General features: G+C 35.0%; 2 protein-coding genes and 1 non-coding gene across 4 annotated transcripts; 1 reads left to right on the top strand and 2 right to left on the bottom strand.

The window, feature by feature from the left end:
* The first annotated feature begins 2,702 nt into the window (after window positions 1-2,702).
* On the top strand, window positions 2,703-7,984 carry LOC122020767 (probable thiamine biosynthetic bifunctional enzyme, chloroplastic). The gene is made up of 10 exons (XM_042578788.1): window positions 2,703-2,834; window positions 2,930-3,181; window positions 4,017-4,091; window positions 4,998-5,073; window positions 5,146-5,221; window positions 5,307-5,441; window positions 6,296-6,360; window positions 6,449-6,576; window positions 6,704-6,957; window positions 7,063-7,984. Exons 1-10 carry the CDS (start codon window positions 2,796-2,798, stop codon window positions 7,601-7,603), a joined length of 1,641 nt encoding a protein of 546 aa, XP_042434722.1. The 5' UTR covers window positions 2,703-2,795; the 3' UTR covers window positions 7,604-7,984.
* A 6,497-nt stretch (window positions 7,985-14,481) lies between these two features.
* Window positions 14,482-14,576, bottom strand: LOC122022157. The gene has a single exon (XR_006122885.1). It is a non-coding gene; the product is annotated as a small nucleolar RNA Z221/R21b (small nucleolar RNA).
* Window positions 14,577-15,353: 777 nt separating this feature from the next.
* LOC122021345 (protein LAZ1 homolog 1-like) lies at window positions 15,354-23,221 on the bottom strand. Of its 2 annotated transcripts, XM_042579468.1 has the most exons (10): window positions 23,070-23,221; window positions 21,795-21,930; window positions 21,474-21,637; window positions 21,258-21,314; window positions 20,804-20,912; window positions 19,650-19,834; window positions 19,485-19,573; window positions 19,084-19,339; window positions 16,045-16,287; window positions 15,354-15,963 (listed from the first exon to the last, which is right to left on the bottom strand). In XM_042579468.1, exons 3-10 carry the CDS (start codon window positions 21,612-21,614, stop codon window positions 15,655-15,657), a joined length of 1,389 nt encoding a protein of 462 aa, XP_042435402.1. In that variant the 5' UTR covers window positions 21,615-21,637; window positions 21,795-21,930; window positions 23,070-23,221; the 3' UTR covers window positions 15,354-15,654. The 2 variants fall into 2 exon arrangements, with proteins under 2 accessions (XP_042435402.1, XP_042435401.1); XM_042579467.1 differs by having other exon boundaries at window positions 21,474-21,930.
* Window positions 23,222-23,743: the final 522 nt, after the last annotated feature.

Below are 23,743 nucleotides of genomic sequence, written 5' to 3'. Positions count from 1 at the left end.
CAGAAAGAAGAAAACGGAAGAAAGCAGAGATAGGAGAGGGCTTACTGGGAGCAAAGTGCAAAGGAGAAGGCCGAGAGTTCGTCGGAGCACCAAGGCAAGCGGACGCTGGGAAGATGGTCGCGAGAGGAATCGCCAAAAACGCAAAGGCAAGAGTGATAGAAGGAGGCTCAGTGCCGGCGCTTCATAAACCCCGGTCTCGGTTCACCACACCCGTCCGATCCAGGTCATCGAAAGAAGCGAGGACATCGGACCGTCGGATTTGAATCAACGTATGTCCCATCGAAGCTTACGCTCCCGCCGTACGATGACGGCAGACATGCCAAGTGGCGATCAACGATTGGACAACATTTAATGAGTGCCATTACTCGCGCGTGGGCAGCTTAATGAGGATTGACACGAATTCCGAGGAGAACCGACGACGCCGACCGCCCCCGAAACAGTAGCGCAACAAGCAGCAAATGGAGATCAAAACTACACGACAAAGCCATCAACTCGCCGATCGCCCGAGGGAGCCTTCTAGAGCCGATCGGAAATACACTTTCGGGAGCGACGAAGTGAATGTCGCTCGACCAAACTCATAGTCCAGTCAGTCGGACTTTCCGCCTCCTTCGACTAGACTATTGAAGGGGAGACATGTGATCCGGTGATAAGGACGGGGGACCCTCGTCGGCGGGGGGTCAACGACACGTGGAGGTCAAAGGTCAAGATAGTCAACCCGGAGACCGGCCGATCGGACGAGGCAGGCCTACAGACAGGGCCCCGAGGGCCGACCGACCGTGAATCCTCCGAACCGAATGAAAGATAACCCGACTAGGGGTCGGGTTTCCGATGCTCAAGGTAAAAAGGTTTCAAGGGTCGAGCAGGCTGTCCGTTCGACCGGTACACAAGGCAACACAGGCAGGAGCAGTCTCATCCGAGCATATGACTGACGCAGAAGTGATATGTCTGCCGAGCGGCCGATCCGCTTGGCCCCGGAACAGACAAGGAACGCAAGAGGACAAAGGAGACAGGGGATAACATCATCCTCGAGACACCTGCCGCCGACAGGCAGCAGAGTTGGCGGCCGAGCCGTACACAGAATCATACGGCGGAAGCTTCCACCGTCACATCCAGGATATGCTCGGACGATTGCGGAATGACGCCAGAGGTACTTTTCTGACACAGGCTTGTTAAGGTATGTTTAGGGAAGCGTGCACGCATCGAGAAACGTGCCCGCACTCCCCCGGGGTCCTATATAAAGACCCCAGACGTCGACGAAGGTATGCACACATCTCTACTGTAGCCTCGTTACGCTGCCTCTCTCGTTGCCTGACTTGAGCGTCGGAGGGCCGTCGCCGGGAAACCCCTCCTAGTTCGGCTTCTTTGCAGGATCGTCGGAGAGCTACACCACCAGTCGGAGACAGCGGAGCGTGCCATGTCCCCAGTGTCCGTCGACTCAGGGCTCGGACAAGATCAAGAATGAAAATGAAAAATTTAATGGAGAGGTAGATGAGATGGATACTAAAATGGTAATAAGAAATTTAGTCAAAATTATTGTGAGTTTGGAGTTGGAGAATAGAATAAAAATTGCTTCCCTCCTATTAAATTTGTAGGGGTGTAATCGAGTCGAGCTAAGCCGAATTCTTAAATGTTTGAGCTTGACTCATTTATAATCGAGTCGAGCTCGAGCTTTATTTAACAATTATATTCATGGCTCACGAGCTTTTATCGAGACTAAATGAGTTTAATAAATATAAATTATAAATTTCAATATTTATTAAAAACTAAATTATATTTTAGAGAAAATTATAATATTCTTATTAAAATTTATATTTTTATACTAATAAATAAATTTAATATATTTGTTTATATTTGTCATAAGTAGAATGTAAAATCTATAAATTCAATATCAAAACTATTATTATTTTTATTTAAAAATTGATTCATGAGCTTAACGAACGTGTTCACGAGCTAACGAACCGAGTATTGTGAAGCTTGAGCTTGACTTGTTTATCTTAACGAGTCTAATTAAACGAGCTGAAACGAGCTTTTATCGAATCAAACTTCGAATAGCTCACGAACGACTTGGTTCATTTACATCCCTATAAATTTGGATGGACAAAAAGATCTTTAAAATTGATTTGCAGATAAATAAATTCTAAATTTATATTAAGATTTATTTTTTACACTCTCCATTCTTGTGCAATTTATCCATGTGAAATTTATCCTTTCTTGGGTTTAGGGATGCAAATGAGCCAAGCTGCTCGGGAGCTATTCGAAGCTCGATTCGATAAAAGCTCGTTGAGCTCGTTTAACGAGGCTCGTTAAGATAAATAAACCAAGCTCAAGTTTCATAATATTCGGCTCGTTAGCTCATGAATCAACTTTTAAATAAAAAAATAATAATTTTGATATTGAATTTATAGATTTTACACCCTACTAATGAAAAACATACATAAATATATTAAATTTATTTATTAGATTAAAATTATAAATTATAATAAGAATATTATAATTTTTAAAAAATATATAATTTAGTTTTTTATTGAATATTTAAATTTATAATTTATATTTATTAAGATCGTTTAGGCTCGTTAAAAGTTTGAATAAGCACGTGAGCCATGAATATATTCATTAAATAAAACTTGAGCTCGACTCGATTATAAACGAGTCAAGCTCAAACATGTAAGAGTTCTGCTCGACTCGACTCGACTCTCGGCTCTCGGCTCTCGGCTCGATTACACCCCTGCTTGAGTTACTTCAGAGAAAACGGGCAGTAAAGTCCGGGGTTGATTTGGAGCCCCCAAAACTGTCGCATGGCAGCCGCCGCTTTCATCGCCTGGCCCTCTTCTCCGGTCGCCGCCGTCTCTTTTTCTTTCTCTCTACGCTTGCTCAGATAGTAGTCAAACGAGCCTTCGCTACTGAACCCAATCTGTTCTCCCTTCTCCAGAATTATACGCGGTCGTTCCCAGGAATCAGGGCGCGAATTTCCCGAGGGAGTGCTAGCGGACCGATCACGGCGGCGATGTCCACCATGTGCAGCGGATGCGGGCGGAGAATGCCCCACGTGCTCACTGTCGCCGGATCCGATTCTGGTGCTGGAGCCGGGATCCAGGCAGACATCAAGGCCTGCGGGGCGCTCGGCGCCTACTGTTCATCAGTCGTTACCGCCGTCACCGCGCAGAACACTGTCGGCGTTCAGGTCTGAGATCTTATGAGTGTGTTTACTTGGACGGAAATAGGAGGGAAAAGAAATGGATTGGAACGAATTGTCAATTTTTCCAATTTAGTTTTGTTGGAAGGAACGAAGACGAGAACCGGAGGAAATTTAATTCAATCTAATTCTTTTCCTGTCCAAATCAGACGAAAGTAGTGGGAAAAGAAGTTTACGTTTCTAATACCTAGAAAATTTACTATTTTCTCCAGGTAAACAATAGAAATGAATGGAAAGTAGCTCCTGTTTTTCCTCAGTTGAGCCACTTGCTTTCCTATATCCCCCCTTCAATTTTTTTTCCCATTAGGTATTAGATTTTTGGCAATTGATTTATGGCTGATGATTCTGCTATAGTGTGGCCTAGCGCTAGTGGACCCATTTAGTCTTGTTAATTTGCTTCTTTGATCATCCCTTATGATGAATAAATAAATCCTAATTTTAAGGGGTTTAGCCACACTTTGAAGCAATTACTTTATATCTTGTATCAATATTTGCACATTTAAATCAATTCCACCTCAAAACTACCAAAGCTAGAGCCAAGCTATGATGAAAATTCTTGCAATAAGTGCCGAGTTTCACTTTTTTTAATGCAATTAACGTCTGTATGCATGGAGCTAGATAAATATCAAATCTTGATAAGATTGACATGAATTTTATTGGGTTAATTCTGGAAACTTATTTCTTCTCCTATAGACTTTGCGTGTTCCTATCAGTTTTATATTACTGTCAACGATTATGGTTTTGTATAACTCTTGTGCTTCATTAGTTGCATATCAACTATTCACCTCTGCTCAAGAACCTTATTGGCTGTGTCACTAATTAGGGTGTCCATCCCATACCCGAGGAGTTTGTTGAGGAACAGTTGAGATCCGTACTTGAGGACATGGGGGTTGATGTGGTATGATATCGAGATGACTTTAGCTCCTAATTTATATATTGGATTAGACTATGTGATATTGATTTGCATTAATATGATACAGTTATGGCTAATCTCCTATGACTAGATGTATAATATATTTCTTTCAGGCTGATGTTTATCTACTACCTATGTTGCAATTTCATCAATTGTTCTCACAAGTGCATTCAAGTGTTTTTGAGTTTCCTTTTTTATTATATTTATTTCTAAGGGACTTGTAAAGATGTGTACTCAGATACTCACTTTCAGAAAGTATATGTTGGCTGATATAGAAGATTAATATTTCGATGTCAATGGAGGTCATCTAGCCTTCTCACTTCAGAGAAAGTTTACTTATACAATATGGCATTTGCATTAAGTTGGAACCATTCAAGTTCTAACTTAAATGGGTTCAGAAGCATGAATTGTAAAAACAAAAATTAAATGTCAAGTTTCAATATGTGTTTGTGCTTATTTGCTGCATCGAAAGGAGTCCACCTTAACGTCATTAGCAGTGAACAAGAATATGTGTAATGTTATTGTTAATCATATTTTGGATTGCTGTAATTAGTTTAATATGGAGTTGATCCATCATGGATTAAATTATAAGAATTCTTGTTTTATTGTGAGTGTACATTGAAGTGGTCGAAATAGAATGTCTTGTAGATCAAGTTTGTACGAGTTATGTCTATAATTTTTTATCATCAGTAGTTGGTAGTATCAGAAATTTGGAAAAATGATTGTTGGAAATTTTTTACTTCTGGTTGTTGTTGCTGCTTCATGTTGTGTATACACACTTTTATATGTTTAGAGAAGTAGAGAACTATGGTGTTTTTCTTGACATGATGAATTTACGGCATAGCATGGACCTGCTAATAACACTGCTATTCTTTTTGTTTGGATTTCTAGGTAAAAACGGGCATGCTTCCTTCTGTTGGGGTAGTAAAGGTTTTATGTCAGAGTCTCAAGAAGTTTCCAGTTCGAGGTAATGGCTAATAAGAAAACTGAACCTGCTTTATTGTACCATTGTTGACATTGTTATGTTTTAGAAAAACAGCTTTAGTTGTTGATCCAGTCATGGTATCTACAAGTGGTGATGTGCTTGCAGAATCTTCTACACTGTCAGGATATCGGTATGTCATGCGATTCGTTAGTTTATTAGTTTATCTGTATCTTGGGTTTTGCTGATGAATCAAATGCTTGTGTTTTTGAATTCAGGGATGAACTTTTTGCAATGGCTGATATTGTTACTCCTAATGTGAAAGAAGCATCAGCTTTACTTGGAGGTGTGCCTTTGAGAACAGTAGCTGATATGTATTCTGCAGCAAAATCAATACATAACTTAGGTCCTAAGTAAGTTTTTGATTCCATTTTAAGTACTTGATGTTAGCATAAATGACATTTGTTTCTCCATCCACTGTTTATTTTGACCGTTGAACCTTTCATTTGCATGCTGGTGGTCTCTCAAGCATTGTATTTTCCTTTTTTTTTTTAATTTGTTATTCCTTGTGATCAAAATAAAGGGAACATTCTTGTGGTTTTTGTCAAATATCGGTTTTTGTTGATCTACCATATTGCTTTAGTCTTCATTGCATCGGCCATTATGCCTGAAACCTGATTCACGAATTATGGCCTACACTTTAGTTGGTACCTACAATTCACAGTCAGTAACCAGTGTAGCATTGGTAAATCATTGAAGGTGCTCCAAACACAGCAAAAGTAGATATTTATACAACAGTTGGTTGCATTGCCTTCAACTTATCTTTTAGGAAGTTATGGAGGTTTCAACAGGAAATTCTGCTGGGCAAAAAACAGAAACCTAGTAATATTGCTAATTGGTTTCTATATCATTGATCAATTAGTGTATAACTACTGTAGTATCATGTTGAGTGTATTAGAAGATTTCTTTTTCTTGACTGTACCTCCTAGTTGACTTGTGCGCTTATTCTACAAGTAATTGCTTGGATATAAGAGCTTTTTTGGCATGGGTGCTTGGCTAATTTTGAGCTTTTGCATTTTGAGGAAGTACAACTCTATCTCCGAGAATTTCTATAATTTATTCTCGTTCTTTGAAAAGAAATAAAAAATGTGCACAACTCTTCTTTATGATCCTTATTATGTATCACAAAGAAGAACCAATATTCCTAGAAATTGTCATTTTTCTCTCTCGTTTTGCTTATGTCTCAAGGACAAATTGCTATTTGCAGAAATGTTCTTGTGAAAGGTGGTGATCTTCCAGAGTCTTCGGATGCAATTGACATATTCTTTGATGGTATTTGCCAACTTCATTTTGTCCTGACAACTTTTGTATTTTTTTTTTCAAGTTATTAATTTAGGGAGTTTTTCTTATGTTCTTCTAGGCAAAAAATACCATGAATTGCTCGGATTACGTGTGAAGACTCATAACACCCATGGAACTGGATGCACACTTGCTTCATGCATAGCAGCAGAATTAGCTAAAGGTCTTCCAATGCTGCGAGCTGTTCAGGTTTTTTTTTTCAAAAATATATATTTACTGAAAGAACGTTTTTTTTCAGTTGATTGAAGTGTCACTCACCTTCAGGTTTATCTCATACTATCATAACGTCACATGAATATTTGTTGTTGCTTTTCAGAATGCGAAGACCTTTGTTCAGAATGCACTGGATTATAGCAAAGATATTATAATTGGAAATGGACCTCAAGGACCGTTGGATCACTTATTTAGTCTTGAGACTCATTCCTGCAATGCAGGAGCAAGATCATTCAACGCAAGTGATTTGTTCTTATACGCAGTCACAGATTCTACAATGAATAGGAAATGGAACCGTTCCATTGTAGCTGCGGTAAAAGCATCCATCGAAGGGGGTGCCACAATTATTCAATTGAGGTATGATTTTTCCTTGAATTGAAAGCATGGTCTCTTACAGACTCCGTGAATTGTGTATCATCTTTGGGCCGTTTCTCAGCTTGCTACTGCTAACTCATGTTTCAGAGAAAAGGAGGCTGAAACCTGTGAATTCGTTGAAGCAGCAACTGCTTGCATCCAGATATGCCGGTCTAGTGGTGTGCCACTATTGATCAATGACCGTATTGATGTTGCACTTGCTTGTGATGCTGATGGTGTCCATGTGGGGCAATCTGATATGCCAGCACGAATTGCTCGTAAAATTCTAGGGCCTGGGAAAATCATTGGTGTATCATGCAAGACCCCTGCCCAGGCAGAGCAGGCATGGGCTGATGGTGCCGATTATATTGGCTGTGGGGGGGTGTTTCCAACTGCAACCAAACAAAACAATACTACTGTGGGTTTGGATGGCTTGAAGTCTGTTTGTTTGGCTTCCAAGTTGCCAGTGGTTGCCATCGGTGGTATTGGAGTTGTGAATGCTCGTTCAGTGATGGAGATTGGTGTCCCGAACTTGAAAGGTGTAGCAGTTGTCTCTGCTCTATTTGATCGTGAGTGCATTTTGACTGAAGCTCGAAAACTCAGGTCGGTCTTGACTGATTCGGTATCTGAGGTTAAGACATTGGTTTGAGCCTTTCAAGATATATGTTCTCCCTCTACAGACGAAGTCACATGTTAATGTCAACGTCTGGTTGCTCTTTAGCTGATCCTTAATAACTAGGGTATACAGCTTCATGTTGTATGATTTTTAGTTACTTTTTCAGTTTCTTCTCAGGTAATTAGAATAAATTTTGGAGGCAGATAACAGGAAAATGCAGATAGCAACTGCAAAGCTTGAATTGAAATTGGATGGGGAGAAGAGATGGATTATACATTTATTTCTGTGTTCATTAGGACACTTAACATCTATAGCTGTTGTTGTGTACATGTGAGAGTGGAGATTAAACAAACCACTGAACTAGAATGTTTATTTTGAAGTTCCGCTTTATAAACAGAAGACATAATTAAGCCACCCCATGATCTTGTTTGTCATTTGTTTTTTTGTAATTGTGTTCCTACTTTCACCTTTATTTATGAGAATGTGCCTAAATGCTTAGGGCATCTCCAAAAAAAAATAAAAATCTCACTCTTCTCTCAACTATAGAAAAAAAAAAACTCCCAACAATTGGCTTTTTACAAGATCCTACACTTAACAATTCATATATTTTTAAAAAAAAATCTCCAACTACTTTTTAATAAGTCCAACTGTTATAAAATTATATTGTATTATTGTAAAGGATGATTACTAGTCTGTCTCATGTTATGTAAACTGAGGTAGTTTAAAGTTAATTATCAAGTGATCCAGTAGAATTTTTTTTAAAGATATATATCCGTCGAAAATTTATTATAATAAATCTCACCCTTTAACCAAAATAATGGTGTAGCAGATAAGGCCCGTCTTAATGAAAAACCTAAGTCAATATTTGAAACAACAACGATTTAAAAAAAAAAAACGTATCCTCACCGTTGGTCACATATTTTGATACGTTTTCGATTAAAAAAACTTTTACAAAAACTTGCACGTGTCCTTAGTTCTTATTATCCTGGGGGCATCTACGCTGTTTCAAAAGTTGTTTGTATGGAGAATTGTGCTAACAATATGTGACCCCAATGAGGATAGATTTTTTTTAAAACCATTGTTTGGATTTCAAATATTGAACCAGATTTTTCATAAAGACAGCGGACCCTGAAGCCCCAAGTTTTTCCTCAAAACAGAATATACCTGTCTGTTACAATACAATTTTATAGTAGTTAGATCCTGAATTGTTGAGTCTGAGGCTGTAAAAAAATTATGGAGAGATTTTTTTATAATAAAGAAAAAAGTGAGATTTTTTATTTTGATATGGCGCTTACAAAATATAAAAATTGTTCAAATCTTACCATGGTTCATCGAAACAGACGTGAATCGATATGTACGGACATTTCAGCATGGGAACACCTCACGTAGAGATGGATTTATATTAGGGCAGTACTGGGTTGTAGCCCATCCCAAAGTCAAGCAAGTATCCTTTTCCTGTTGAATTTTTCCTACTGCACCGAGGCATTGAAATGAGCTTGATTCATTTCCATACGTAGCTTGCATATTGAACATCGAATGGAAACAAATCACGTTGCATAATAAATTCTGAAAAAATAAATAAATCAATAAAATATATGATATTTTCATTATTGATTTTTAACTGTCCTTTTAAATCGTACTTTAAAATAATTTATTGACAATCTAAATGGTCAAATCATATAATAATTTTATTACATGAATAATATAATAAAACATATGTAATTTGGATGGATTGATTTTTGTGAATCATTATCCAATCATATAGAATAATGAGCTTTCTAATTAATTAATTATGTCGGTCAAATTTGACACGATATTGATGTGATATGTCAAGGTGTGAGTGGACAGATGTGATATGTCAAGGTGTGAGTGGACGTAATTGGATACACTTACACGCATACTAGTGGGTCTATCGTATTTTTCCATCCTATGTTTCAGTACCAATATCAAACAAGAATTTTATTTAATATAATGAATTTAATTATATAGGCCCAATTTATTGGGCGAGAGTTAGTTAAGGATATAGATGCTAGTGATCGTGCACACGCATCGTGATCCTTTATAATAAAATTATATTAATTAAAGCATTTTAACATTAAAATACTAAAGTAGAGTCATTAGGGTAAAGTACATGACTTTTGAAAATCTGAATTATTTGGGTCTTTGAAAATCCACCCTTACGGCTTCCCTATGAAAAAAATTAATTTAATTTAATATTATACTTATCTTAGTAAAAAAAACTAAGAAAAGTATATTTTTTAACATTGTCGGCCTAAAATATTTATAGAAGTTTCTTTGATCATAGTGCTGTCAATTATAAGATGTGGGACTAAAGAAAATATTATTTTTTTATATAAAACAACCAGAGAAAATTAATGATGAGAAAAATTCATAATAATATGCCGCAGCTGAGTCTCGAACTCTAGATCACTGATTGTTTCGCTTATGGAATTACTAATAAACCTTGGAATTATTTTTATTGTGAGTAGAAAAAGGATATTAACGTAAATTCATTTAGGCTTCACCAAAGTTAGTTAATAAAGGGGGGAGATTTTTAATAAAATAGTAAGATATATATATATATATACAATTTTGATATACTGCGCGACACGCACAGTGCGCGACTGTGCGTGTCGCGCATTTTTTTGTTTTTTTGTTTTAATTTTGATTAAAAAAATAAATAAAATATATTAATTTTGATTAAAAAATAAATAAAATATATATTTTTAGATTTTATTAGTAAGGTTCAGACATCCTAATTGGGATATAATTTTTCAGTTAATTTTTTTTTAAGATTTTACCTCTAGGGTTTAGATTTTTCAATTGAATTATAATATTTAGTTAAAAAAAATTAAAAATGAAATAAATTTAAATATTTATGGAGTATTGTAATATGTTAAGGGGATATCTTAACGTAGCTACTTATATAAAGAAATATTATTTTTTTTAATTCAAAATGTCTGTGTTTTGTTATTTTTTTATAATTAATTTTTGAATTAAAAAAAATAATTAAAATATTTTTTTAAAATTTTATTTTTAGAGTTCAGGTTTTGGGTTATAGTATCAAAGCTATTTTTTTTTAAGATTTTACCTCTAGGGTTCAGCCTTTGGGTTATAGTATCAAGGCTATTTAGGGTTTAAGCTTTGGGTTATAGTATCAAAGCTATTTTTTTTAGATTTTACCTCTAGGGTTCAGGTTTTGGGTTATAGTATTAAAGCTATTTTTTTAAAGATTTTTACCTCTAGGGTTCAGGTTTTGAGTTATAGTATCAAAGCTATTTTTTTTTTTAGATTTTACCTTTTGGGTTTAGGTTTCCCAATTAAATTATAGTGTTTAGTTTAGAAAAGAAATTAAAATAAAATAAATTTAAGTATTTATTGAGTATTGTAATATGTTGAGGGGATATATTAATGTATTAGAGATTTATATAAGAAAATGTTTATTTTTTAATTGATTTTTTTATTTAAAATATTAAAAAAAATCCGATTGATATCGTGCGCGCGCGCACAGTCGCGCACTGTGCGGGCGCGCACGATATCAATCCTCTCTCTCTCTATATATATATAATTTAATATACTAAATTTGAGCCTTCCCAAGTTTAAACTCATTACATCTTTAATTTCTGGATTCGTCCCTGACCTCACGTCATTCAAAGTCCCAATAAATAATGTGATTTATTTTGAAATGTCATTCTAGGACGATATAACGCAAAAGAACGGATCAGAACAGCCGAAACACAACGGATCGAAAATGATTACCTCTAGATGAATCGAATAATGACGCCGGAGGCGCTCTGATGTGGCCTGATTGAGCATGTCATGGGGCCAGGCAACAATGCGAGAAGAAGGCGACAACGTGGTTTAGGATTTAGGCGAGTGAGAGAAGACATGATGCTAATAAAAATGTATAACTTAGCATTGAGATTTTGATAAATAAAATTTAGTTTCTAAAAATATAATTATTTTAAAATATAATATAATAAAAGTTCATTTTAAAATTTGCACATCAACCCTTCTTTGCATGGGAGACGCCTCTAGTTATTCAAAATGTTTCTATGATGATTGGAAGCGCCTCCAATGATTGGAGGCTCCTCCCATACATAAAGGCGCCCACACGCAACATTGGAGGCACCTCCTATACAGAGAGGCGTCCACACACGTCACACACGAATGTCGCCAAAGATATATATATAATCTTAGGCGACATTCGTGCGTGTAACACTCCACAATCGTTTCATGAAATAATATTCGAATTGGAACGATAGAGTTCACAACGATATTAGCGTGATCATTCAGACGAACTACGATTCCTACACAGTATATTCTTAAACATGTACTTGAACTACTAATAATATTGGTCGTTGAGTCATGAACATCTACAATTCCTCAATTTACCTTAGTGATTAATGAAAATTTATGTAAAATAAAATTGATCATCTTCAGAATTAATGGAATTATAAAATATAAATATATAAGGGTGGTGTATTCAATATTAGATTTTTAATTACTTTTAATGACTTTTTTAGATGCTAAAAGTCTAGATGTATTCAACCTAAACTTTTATAAACTTCATAAAAATTTAGTGATATCCAAATTAAATTTTTATAGTTTTAAAAAGTCATGCAATATTGAAATTTAATTTTTTAAAACTCTATGAAAATCTTTTAATATGTAAACTTTCAATAAATTTTTATGAATTCTTTTAAAATTTGTTGTGTACAAACTTTAAACCCTTGGTAAACTCTAAAAAGTAAAAGAAAAAGTAATTGATTTATCCTTGAGAATTATATGGACTTTTAATCCAACACATCTCTCTCTGCCGTCGCCTCTATTTTCCCTTCGATCTCTTTCTCGCAAGCAAACAAACATCTATTAGCATTATATTATTTGACTTTATTATTTTGATTCACCCGGAAAAAATTATAACGCTTTGTATTTTTTTGAATCTACTGTCGGAAGCATTTACTTTCGTCTGAGCATAAGCTACATTGATTATTATGTGATTGTCAATTTATATGTATATTTGTTTTCCTTTTTAGTCAATTAGATAAATTTTTGACGTGTGATATAGGACACCTAATTTTTCTTCGTGTCATGTAATAGATAAGACTACTAGTCGTTATTTAATTGGGGTAGAAGTCCTGTAAAACTGGTTTCTTGTCTTCTTGTAACTCGTTGCACTTTATTACTAGTAATGTGGTTGTTTACATTGTAAAGTTGACAACATGTATTTTAAATCAACGCTAACGTCTTAATAAGTTTTTTTTCACAAAATATCTAAATCTATTGATGCAACGTTTATCTCAGTAAACTCACTTGTTTTGTAAGGTTTCTCTCCTCCATTGCCTTATAATACATGTAATACATGACTTATTGCCTACTACTTGTTTTGTTGCCTATTATTTTTCTAGATTCTTATGCTTATGTATTTATTTATAGTTGAACTAGATAATAAAATTTTATATCTTACAAAAACAGGTTCATAATAATGATTGCTTTGATTAATTATTTAATACTCAAGAATAACAATGAGCAAATGTTAATACAAATATAATAATTGAAATAAATGTTAATACAAATATAATTGAAATATATTCATACAATAACAAAAATCGAATATGGTGATGTTCATCATATTGGTAATAATAAACCTTAGATTTTTTTCTTTTCAATATAAAACTATTAAACACATATCACAAATTCTCAATATTTTTTTATTATCAAGATATTTGATATTAATATTATGTATCATTAAAAAATATTGATTAATTAATATTTATGTTTAATTAAAAATTTAATTTCTATAAATTGAATATAATTCATCTGTATTTATTTATGCCTCAAAAAGTATTAAACTATGAGACAAAAATGATAGAAAATTTTACCTTTTTTTCTCACTTTTTTTATAATAATTTTTAAATTAAAAAAACATATAAGAATATATTTGATGAAAGTGTTAGATAAAAATATTATTAAATTATGAAATCTATAAAGTTAATAAAAATTTATAACTCTATAAAAATCTATGACTAAAAATCATTAAATCTATTGATTGAATATCCCTAAATTATTTTAAAAAACAAACAAAATCATTCTATAACAAAATTAAAACATCAATTATTAGGAACACCAATTATTAGGAGAACATCATCCATCTACAAAATTAATTATGTATACATGAATTATTTTTTTAAAAAAATTCTAAAATCATTTTGTTGGTACTAGATGAGTTATTTAGAGGTGCTCAAGAAATGAATACTTTCAAAAGGGCAATTGGTGCTAGCAACGAGCGGAAATTTTGCTAGAATAGTCGAGCTTAAAGTGGTTCAATCACCTGACCGCCATGACCTTGGTCAAGCAACATATTACTTAATGAACATCCAAAACTCTCAAAAATTTTCAATTCGATCTAAAATCATTTATTACTGATTGAAATCTAAAATTTTATTTATTTTCGAAGAGATATTTTCAAACTTTATTTACAAAAAAAATATTGGTTAAATTTCATTTTCTTTTTTCCTTAAAATTAATGCTTGATCATAGAAATATATATATAATTCTTTTTGAAATGAACAGATGGAACTATTATTAAATTTCTAATTGGACAAAATCGAAATTATTTTTTGACAAAATAGTTCTCTTGATAGATCTAAAAACAATAAGAATTTAGACAAACAAAATGATACTTACCTATGCGGTATGTGTAAAGATTAATTTTTTAAAGCAAAATAGGATCTTCATATTTTCATTAAAAGATTCATTGCACGAAACCCTTATCGTTTGATCTGTCCTCTTATACAAAGAAATAAACACAAACAAACAAAAGAAAACGAGTTCAATCTCATCAAAGAGTGGCAATAAATCTAAATCGATGATAAAGGCGTAAAATCAAAAGGACGAGAAATCGAATGAGGCTCAGATAACAATGGGTAGAATATCTGGTGTCAGCACATGAGACTCTAAATCTCATCGGCGTGGTGCATGACTTCATTCTTCATCATCGCCTGTTTGCGAAATGGAAATCACCCAATACAAGAAAGCATACGAACCTAATGAAAGAGAGTCGCCAAAGGAGGATGCACATACTCTTCAAGTTCCGCTCGACTACCGTATATATATAGAGGAATGGAGAGCCAAAACCCTAATTTACTTGGTAAAAATCAACGGGCTGGACCGAGGAAGCTGGTAAAGCCCACAGCAAATTACATTTTTTTTTGAAAAAGTTGAGATTTTGTCTTTTATATATTTTTTTTAAAAAAATGCTCTTAAAATTTTAGATAGTACCTTTTAAAATTTACATTTTATCGCTAGATTAACTTCTCCCTACTCATATTGTTGTGATAATTTATAAATAAAATATTTTCAAAAAATATTAAAAATTTTATTTTTTTATTTGTAGATATAGAAAAATAGTAGAAAGTAATTTTCTTTCCAAATATTAATTTATGTTTAAAATGAAAAGTGTATTTTCGTAATGCGTTGATAAATAAAAGCCTTGGGATAGTATTGAAGTCTTTTAAACCGACAAAAAGCCTTCAAAGATGTGAAAGCATATCAAAGAAAATAGAAGTTATGGGAACAATTTCACTTTGCCCTGAGAGTTTATCACCCGAATTGATACTGGCTATTTACTTTTTTACAGAATATCTGACAATTTTAGTATCATAAGAATGCTATAAAAACTTCAATAAATCTTGCATTGTAAAAACAATTGTTGAAACAAATAGTGTTCGAATTCGTAGATGAATAAATAAACTCCTCTGAGAAAATAGCTCGCGGGTTATATAACTAGAAGAGAAGAATATAACTCATTCACGACATCCCTGATCCAGTAGTATTGTAATTACAAAGGGACTTTATGATTGTAACCTAGGGCCAGATTCAAAGATACCGAAAGGTCAGTTATGAACTCTTGAAGGATCCTCAAACCAAAATCACTGCACGTCCTTGTCCAACCCAGCACTACCGATACGTCAGGCAAGTTTAGTATAGCAACATTTATAGATGAAATATAATGCAGTAGCACAATAGAAGTTACTCGTGTTAGTGCTGCTAGCTAACTAAAACTACTAAATGTGCAACAGTTACGACCATCTTGAACCGTTGAACTCGAAAGATCCATGTCTGGAGCCAATAGATTTCGCATTCACTTGCCATCTCTTCGTATCCAGTCCACCATCACTGTAACTTCCTTCGACGAGATGGGCATCCAAAAACTCCTCTCTCCATGAATTCAAGGGAACAACAGAACTGTCGTCTTTGGTTTTTCTCCTACCCCTTTCCCGCTGCTTCACGTTTTCTGAAATCTGATGAAGCGTCTTATTGATCTTTGCAATACCTCGCTCTACGGGTTCTACCACGTGAGAAACAGTGAATTTCACATCATCAGCCACCTAACAAGTGAATCCAGGAGAATGAGTCACGCTTCTTAGCCTGTGAACTGAACAAGAAATAACAAAAAGGAGAATACCCACAATTTCACCACTTCCAAACAAAACGTCTCGAACACTCTGAGGGAAACTCAAAAGTGTTTCCTGGTCATCAGGGCGAATGATCCGTACTCTTGTTGATCTTCCACAATCTTTAACCTCTTCTGGATCAGGGGTACCAAGTGAAGCATAATCTGTCATAACAGCAACATTCCGAACACATCTTTCCCCACGGCTATATGGTTTAGCTGGAAATACATAGAGATGAACCACTGCAGCAACCCCCATCTGTTGAGCAAGAGTAGATCAGTGATGACCAATGGAGCCAATAAAACAGTAAACCTTAACTAGGTTGAACTTTTCAAGCCTCTAATGGATGAACGGGTGCGATAAAGTGTGCTTCTGTGATACATACCATTTCTTTTTTTTTCTTCTTCTTATTTCTTTGTGCATATACAAAATATTTATGCATGTATATATATATGGCCGAGCAGGATACTGGTTTCTGTAGGTAGTTGCAACTATTCAAATATAATATAATATGAATGGAAACACAAACAGCAAAATATGTAGAATCAGAAGGACTAATTCGAGAATTATCATGGATTTCACCTCACAGCACTCGTGAAACTCCAACGGTACCGTGTTCTCTGACCTACTAAGGACACTGTGCTTAAGATTACAATTGGGCAAGTACAATCAAACAAAAAGAGTCCTATGTTGTAGTTGGATACCTGAAACATTTCAATCACTAACATAAGCATTCAAGCTTAATCATTTTGTGATGCTGTGGAGAACCAGCTGTTGCTGGCAGGCTCATGGCATGTGGCTGGGTGATGATTCCATTCCCATTCCCACCCTCTCCACCAACTCCGAAGCCATCACTGGTTACAGACCCTCACTGCTCTGGCCTCTTGCTTCCCACTAATCACAACTTTTCCACTTCATCTTAAACGTTTTGACGATCCTTCCAGCATGCAGGCATTTGCCTCCCTATGCCGGTTCACTGGTTCCATTTTATAATTTTTGTTATAAGTCAGCCGACAAAGTAATCTCTTTCAGCAACACATTTCTAGCACGTATTCACCTACCCTTTTCTTGTTTCTTTTCCTCATGAGATCTCTTCAATGATATCGAACCTTTGATTCCACTGCTCATCTTTGTTGGGTCTCTCAATGTTTTCTGAACCTCCATAGGTCATCAAGGTAATTAAAAAAATGTAGTGAGCATTTCCTCTGGTGTGACATAGAATGCTACCATGAATCAATTGCCTCATCACCTGGGATAGTAACCCTCCAGAATGACAAATGTAGAATGCACATCTTAAATCCAAAATCATACTGTGTGGACGTTGAACATATCTCAATTGGACCCGAATGCCTTTATTTGACAGGGGTGCAGATCCAAGTGTCTAACACAGCTATTTCTAAAACTTTTTACACGTGAACAATAGAAATATTGAGTGCCCACTCTAAGTGTAGGTCTACAACGAGTATGGAAGGGATAGATGAAGAGTCCAACTATGAGAGCATTGGACTATGGTAGTAGCTGATATTCATTAGTGAAAAAGGCTTCTTCGGGTTCTAACCATCTGAGCATGATAGTTCTCAATAAATGGTCATGTTTACAATGCCTTGGAAGTTGTTGAAGTTGGGATAATGTATGATGTTGAGAATGGAAACGTAGTTTCATTTGGGCATGATGATGGCTCCATTGCCACACACCCATAGACCTCTTTTCCTATCTTAAATAAAATGCCATCACAGAGTACATAAACTCATCCTTCTCTTTGTTTGATAATGAAATCAACTGGACAAGCCCCCAGATGAGGTTTGCAACAACATGGTATTGAGCCCTAAAGAGCATGTCAAACAACGTTATTGTTAGAAACAAACAGTTTTGGCACTTAGTATTTTCCTTCTCATTTACCCTAATGTGCCTCTTAGCTGGCTCATTTAAATCAGATACATATAGATATTGTAGCATGCAGATCATAAGATAAGATACAGCTAATAAAAGTATATTAGCTTTCCTCATTTTTTAAATTTGTATATACTTACTTTCGTTACTATAGTGAAATTGAGGGGGCATCTGTTTTTGCTCAACACTGAATACAAGTATGCAGTTTTCGTCCTGTCGACTAATTAGATAGCAGTTAAATGAGGATGACCTGTCACCACCTGTCGCCTAACAAACATAACTTTTACGTCCATTTCTTTCCCTCTACTCTCTTCTTCTCCCTCTTCTCTGTTCTCTGTTCGTTCCCATAACAATAATATTGCTTTGTGCAGATTCACTATAGGGAAGTACCCTCCAAGGACAGCTTTCATGGGGCAGTGGCAATTTTAGACGTCAGGGACAGAGAAAAGAGAGGGGGAAAAAGAAGAAAATTTTGGGAAGGATAATAATAAAAGAATATTGTTAATCCTATGTTGTTTAGGTCCTGGGCAGCTTTTATGTTAAATTACCATGATAGAACAACCTAAACTAAACACTTATAAGGTCATGTATTTTCCAACAAAAAAATGAAATTGAAAGATAGTAATGCAAGTCATAGTATATGGGTTCTGTAATATATTTACCTGAATTTTAATGCAGTTATCTTATTATGGGTAGCATATTAGCTCTAACGCACAAAAATACATGTGCCATAACAGTATTCAAGGACTCCACATAGTATTAATAAATGTTTGAAACTTGAACTAGATCAGTAGATACAGTATTATGCTTAGCTTTAGCAATGCAGCTAAAAGTTGATTTGAAATTTAAAGATGAAAATAAAATAATGGTTTTTAATCAGTAAGAGTTCTCTTAAAAGTTGTGATGTAATTTCATTGTTCAAAGCAAGAATGATAAATAAGGAAATTCTGTGAAGAGGAAATATTGGAACAGAACACTCTAAGAGTGATGCCTACGTATTGAACAATCTGCACCCAGAAAAGGGTTAACATAAGAGCAGTATCCGATTTGTAAGCAGAAGAAAATTGTTGTTTGATGTGTACTTTAAAAATTACACATGGAAAGAAAGCAAATATAACGGAGCAAAAGCAATGAAACTTTAATTTTAAAGCCATTGTGAATCACCTCAATGCATATGATATAATCCTGAATACGTGTCTTCAGCTGTTGTGCTAAATGGCCTTTCAAAGCTCCAGCTGAAAAGAGAAATGCAATAGCAACACCTTGCCACCAAGTTAAGAATACAATGGACTTAAATACAAGGAATTTTGCCAAGGGCTTGATTGGTTCCAGCTTGTGTTTAGTGACAGAATAGAACTGTACAAGGCAATACAAGGCCCATGTCTGACTAAAATTGAGTATGACCGCCAGATATGGGTACCTGCAGCAGAACACAAACATAGATTGCTCAATTGATTTTCTCATCCCTTATCTTGAGCAAGTGAATGTTGTCACTGAAAGTTCCACCATTTCCCAGGTCATCAATCAGTCTATGAAAACTATGAATTGAGCACGGATAACCTTACCCATATCTCCATTCAAATTTCCCTTCGCCATAAACTCCCAAAAGTCCTAAAATGATTGCTAGCAGAGCGCATACTGTTTTAAGTATCATCTGCAAATAAGCAGCAAATCAATAATCGCAAGTAGTTACCAGCGTAGAATTCTAATAATAACAAGAAGAGTCATACATATTGAACAATTCCGATCTTAACAGATTGGTAGAAGTCAGGACCAAGATACCAGTGCTTCATGAAGCAATTCAATGGAAATGGATGTCTTACAAGTCCATCTGCGTACTCAATCTCCAATAGAGGTGTGCTAGAAGATATTTCACTTTGAGTCTCCATAAGTTTTATTGTATTTTCCTCGCCGCCTTAAGTCATAATAGATAGAAACTAAGAATCAGGATAGATAACAACAATATTTGGCAGTGTCCTGTTTGTAACTAAGTCACAACAAAAAAAACGCACAAAATAAATATGACTATATAAATGTGAAAAAGAAACTAGATTTTTTTAACCACAGAAGACAGATGATAAAGAGATTTGATGCGAGTTATCTAAAGTCTTTCTTCAAATTATTCCATTTCGAAACTATCAAATTCTTGGATACTTGGACATATATGCATATCCATTTCAGAAAGAGGGAAAACTGATGATAACAGCTATATATTATCAATTCAAGACACCACACCACAAGATTCTCTTATCAATCAAGAATCTGAGATTCTAAGGACATAAAATGCTTTTTTAATACACATGCAGGTGGGTGGAGTAACTGTATTTCTTTGCAAGAACAATTGCAAGGCATACTAACTATAGTTCGCCAAGAATAAATCTTCCTGCATGAGTGGCACAAGTCTAAATAAATTAAACAAATAAGCATAAATTGCTTACTATAAATAACTAGTAGCACAACTGATCTGTAGTAATACAAGGGATTGTAACAGCTAATGTGAAGTATGGACAAAAGGATTTATTAACTATTACATAAACTCTGAACCATGAGATCATGAGTAAGTTCACATAAAACTTTTTCGGTCACCTTATTCATCACTTTGGGACAAAGGTAATTGAAAGGTTATAGAAAATATCCACCAATTGGTAAAAAAAGACATCAAAATACCAAAGATATATAATTTGGATCACTGATCTAAAGACATAATTCTCCTAAGATACTTTTTTCCAATGTACGGAAGCTCTACTACCAAACTTCTCAACTGAATATAAAACACGTAGTCAACAAAAAAGTGAATAGGAACTAGAAAGAACCAAGTATAATACTCAGTATAGTACCTAAGCTGAACATCAAAAAAAAAAGAAGCAAGCATTAGGGAACTTACCTAAACAAGCAATCAAGTACCTCTCGAAACAATACATAGCAAAAGCTTCATAACAGTCCCGCAACACTTCAAAGATGAATGCAATTTTTGTGTATGACAAAGACAAGAACTGCAAGACAAGGTGAGACAGAGAATACTGTATATTAGCCTCAACAAGTGAATGAAGATCAGGCATCATGGTGAAGCTAATTTCAAGGAAAAAAATTAATAATGAGAGAATATAGAACAATTCATCATAAATGGATTGGCAAATACGAATAATAACATAGGGCAACAAAGACATTCAAGTGGTGAAGTTGCACAATACTAAAATTCGATTGATAAACTTGTGCTGTCCCGAGTCCAAAGTTCTTGAAACCAAATAATAAATTTTCTAGATACACATTAAGCTCATGTTGCACAAGAACAACAACCATAAAATAAATGTAAAATGCAATGTAACAGAAAGACATACCGATGAAATTGCATATACAGGAACCATCAGAATGAGACCTATCAAGAATTTCTGCTCCTGAGATGGGTTGAAAAAGTAACGTAATTAACAACAGCAAGAAACATTCTGGATCACACAACTTTAAGCATAATGGAGAAAAAAATAAACAACTCACACTTCAGCAGAACATTTGGCTGAGAAATCAAGAAAGAATGAAAAAAGTGAAAACTGAAATACCTCAGGCAGCTTATAGACTGCAAGGTGCTGGATAATAAGAAACACAGACATCATTGATGCCATGAGTGCAAATATTCCTGCACTGAAAATAGTCCAGCTACGTAACAAGTTTGACGCCCCTCCTGAGTTCATGATCAGCATCTTCCATGGTCTTGATGAATCAACTAGGGGGAGAAGCATTAATAAAATGAAGAAAGATATATTTCGACCCATAGATTTTTCTAATTTGGATAACTTGAATTCTATGACAATCAGTGGATCCTTTGTGCCTGAATTACTTGAAGTATTGAGTTATGTGACTTTTCTGATTAGGCTATGTACATTTGGAATTGCTGGTCTTGGGGATTGCTCCACAAAACCATTAGGTAGATGGAAACACCATGTCATGTGAAGCAGAAATTTAAGCCAATAGACGATTAGCTTCTTAAGCTAACCATGATTGCATGCACAGCATCACCTGAATACCACCACAAGTTTGCATGTGCAATGAGCCAAAGGAAAACAAAGATATCCGCACAACAAAGAAACATAAAATAAAATGGAGCAATTAACTGGAAGCAATAGATGCCACTTTTCACAGAATGTAGTGTGCATAAGTAGAACAATTTGTCTGAGGCAAAGATTTTTTTTAATTTTCCCAATAGATACAGGACCAACCACAGCACAGCATTTTAATGCAAAAGTTAAAGCTACAACACTAGCCTATAGAAACATAAATTATATAATTACAGATGATAGCTCAACAAGAGGCGGTTAAAGCATGAGAACAATTGGCATTATAAAATTCTACGGAAGAGACGTATAAGCCAGTAAGACGCTAAACAAAACATCTAATGCAGCAGTTAAGTTTGAAAGAGTAGATAATTGTTTGACATAGTTTAGCCACATTACACGATTGACTTATATTAAAGAAAAAAAATGACTAGAATTCTTTGAACAGTATAAGATTGCTACTATCATGAACAAAAAAAAGACTAAATTAGATCATAAATTTGAATCAGTGACAAATTCTGACAGCGACAGTAATCCAAATTATGCTGAAGTAGTTGGCAGTTGGCAATCAAAACCAATATACTCAAATGTAACAGATGCATTTAGTGGCGAAGTGCAGTCAATTAAATTAATTTTGAATTGACGCAGAAGTCTAATAGCACACGCTGCAGTCAATCAATTTTATTTTAACTTAGTGCAAGGTCGAACATCAAACTGGTTCATGACTTCCTAAATTACATTTATTTTTGTCAGCCGCCAATGTAGTCAATTCGGTGGTATATATATATATATTTTACAAATCTAAATCCAATCCCACAACCGGAAAGTGATGAAGCTATGCAACATTATCTCACGAATCGAGCATTCAAGCATGCTCGGTGGTGCCTCTGGCTCATAACAAATGAACCCTAATTAGCCCACCGAATACTCGAACCTCTTCTTCCACAACGACATTAAGCATCCTTTACGTCTTTCTTCCTTCGCAAGCACATACCAACCTAATTCTCATACAACAAACAATCGAGCAGCTTGCTTGATGAAGGGGAAATCAAAAAACCAGCGAAACTGGAACAGAAAAGATAATGGAAAGGCGGCGGAGCTCACCTCCGAGGCTTGGGACGCCGAAAAGGGGCGCGTGAACCTTTATCCTCGTCCTCCTCCTGCTTCTTCTCGGATCGAAGAGGAGCGGAGGGGTTTGACAGCGAGTTACGACGTCTTTTCTTTTCGATTCCTTTTTTTTTAATTAATTAATAAACCTCGTTTCAAAAGGCAACAGGACCTGGCCACCGTAAGACTTGCCAACAGCTCGCCGTTACACGACGTGATCCGAGACTAACCGACCATGCCTAATTTATAACGGGTAGTTCAACAAATAAGTTTTAGGGTTTAGGAAAACTTATAATGGATAAATCCATAAATCTAGTAAAATTTTCGATTTTTTTTCAAATAGATTAGTAAATAAAACAATATAAATTTTTAATATTCATGTTAAATTAACACAGCCTTACATTTTTTTTAAGTCTAGCATATCCATATTTTTATTAAAATAAAGATGTGAAATCCATATAATATATTATTGCATTCGATGCGGAGGCCTCTTTTTGGCCTGTACATATCCTTTGAGTTAATATCTGGACTGATTTATCAGTCAAATTAAATTTAATCAAGAAGATAGTTAATTTAGCTCAAATAATGTCCAACATGTTCATCCCTACCGATTAAGTTTGTCCCAGGAACAAATCTTAGATTTTATCTCAGGGGGCGTTTGGTTTAGGGGA

Source organism: Zingiber officinale, chromosome 9A (genome assembly GCF_018446385.1).
Source record: "Zingiber officinale cultivar Zhangliang chromosome 9A, Zo_v1.1, whole genome shotgun sequence".
Taxonomy (NCBI): domain Eukaryota; kingdom Viridiplantae; phylum Streptophyta; class Magnoliopsida; order Zingiberales; family Zingiberaceae; genus Zingiber; species Zingiber officinale.
This window is presented reverse-complemented; position numbering and strand designations above follow the sequence as displayed.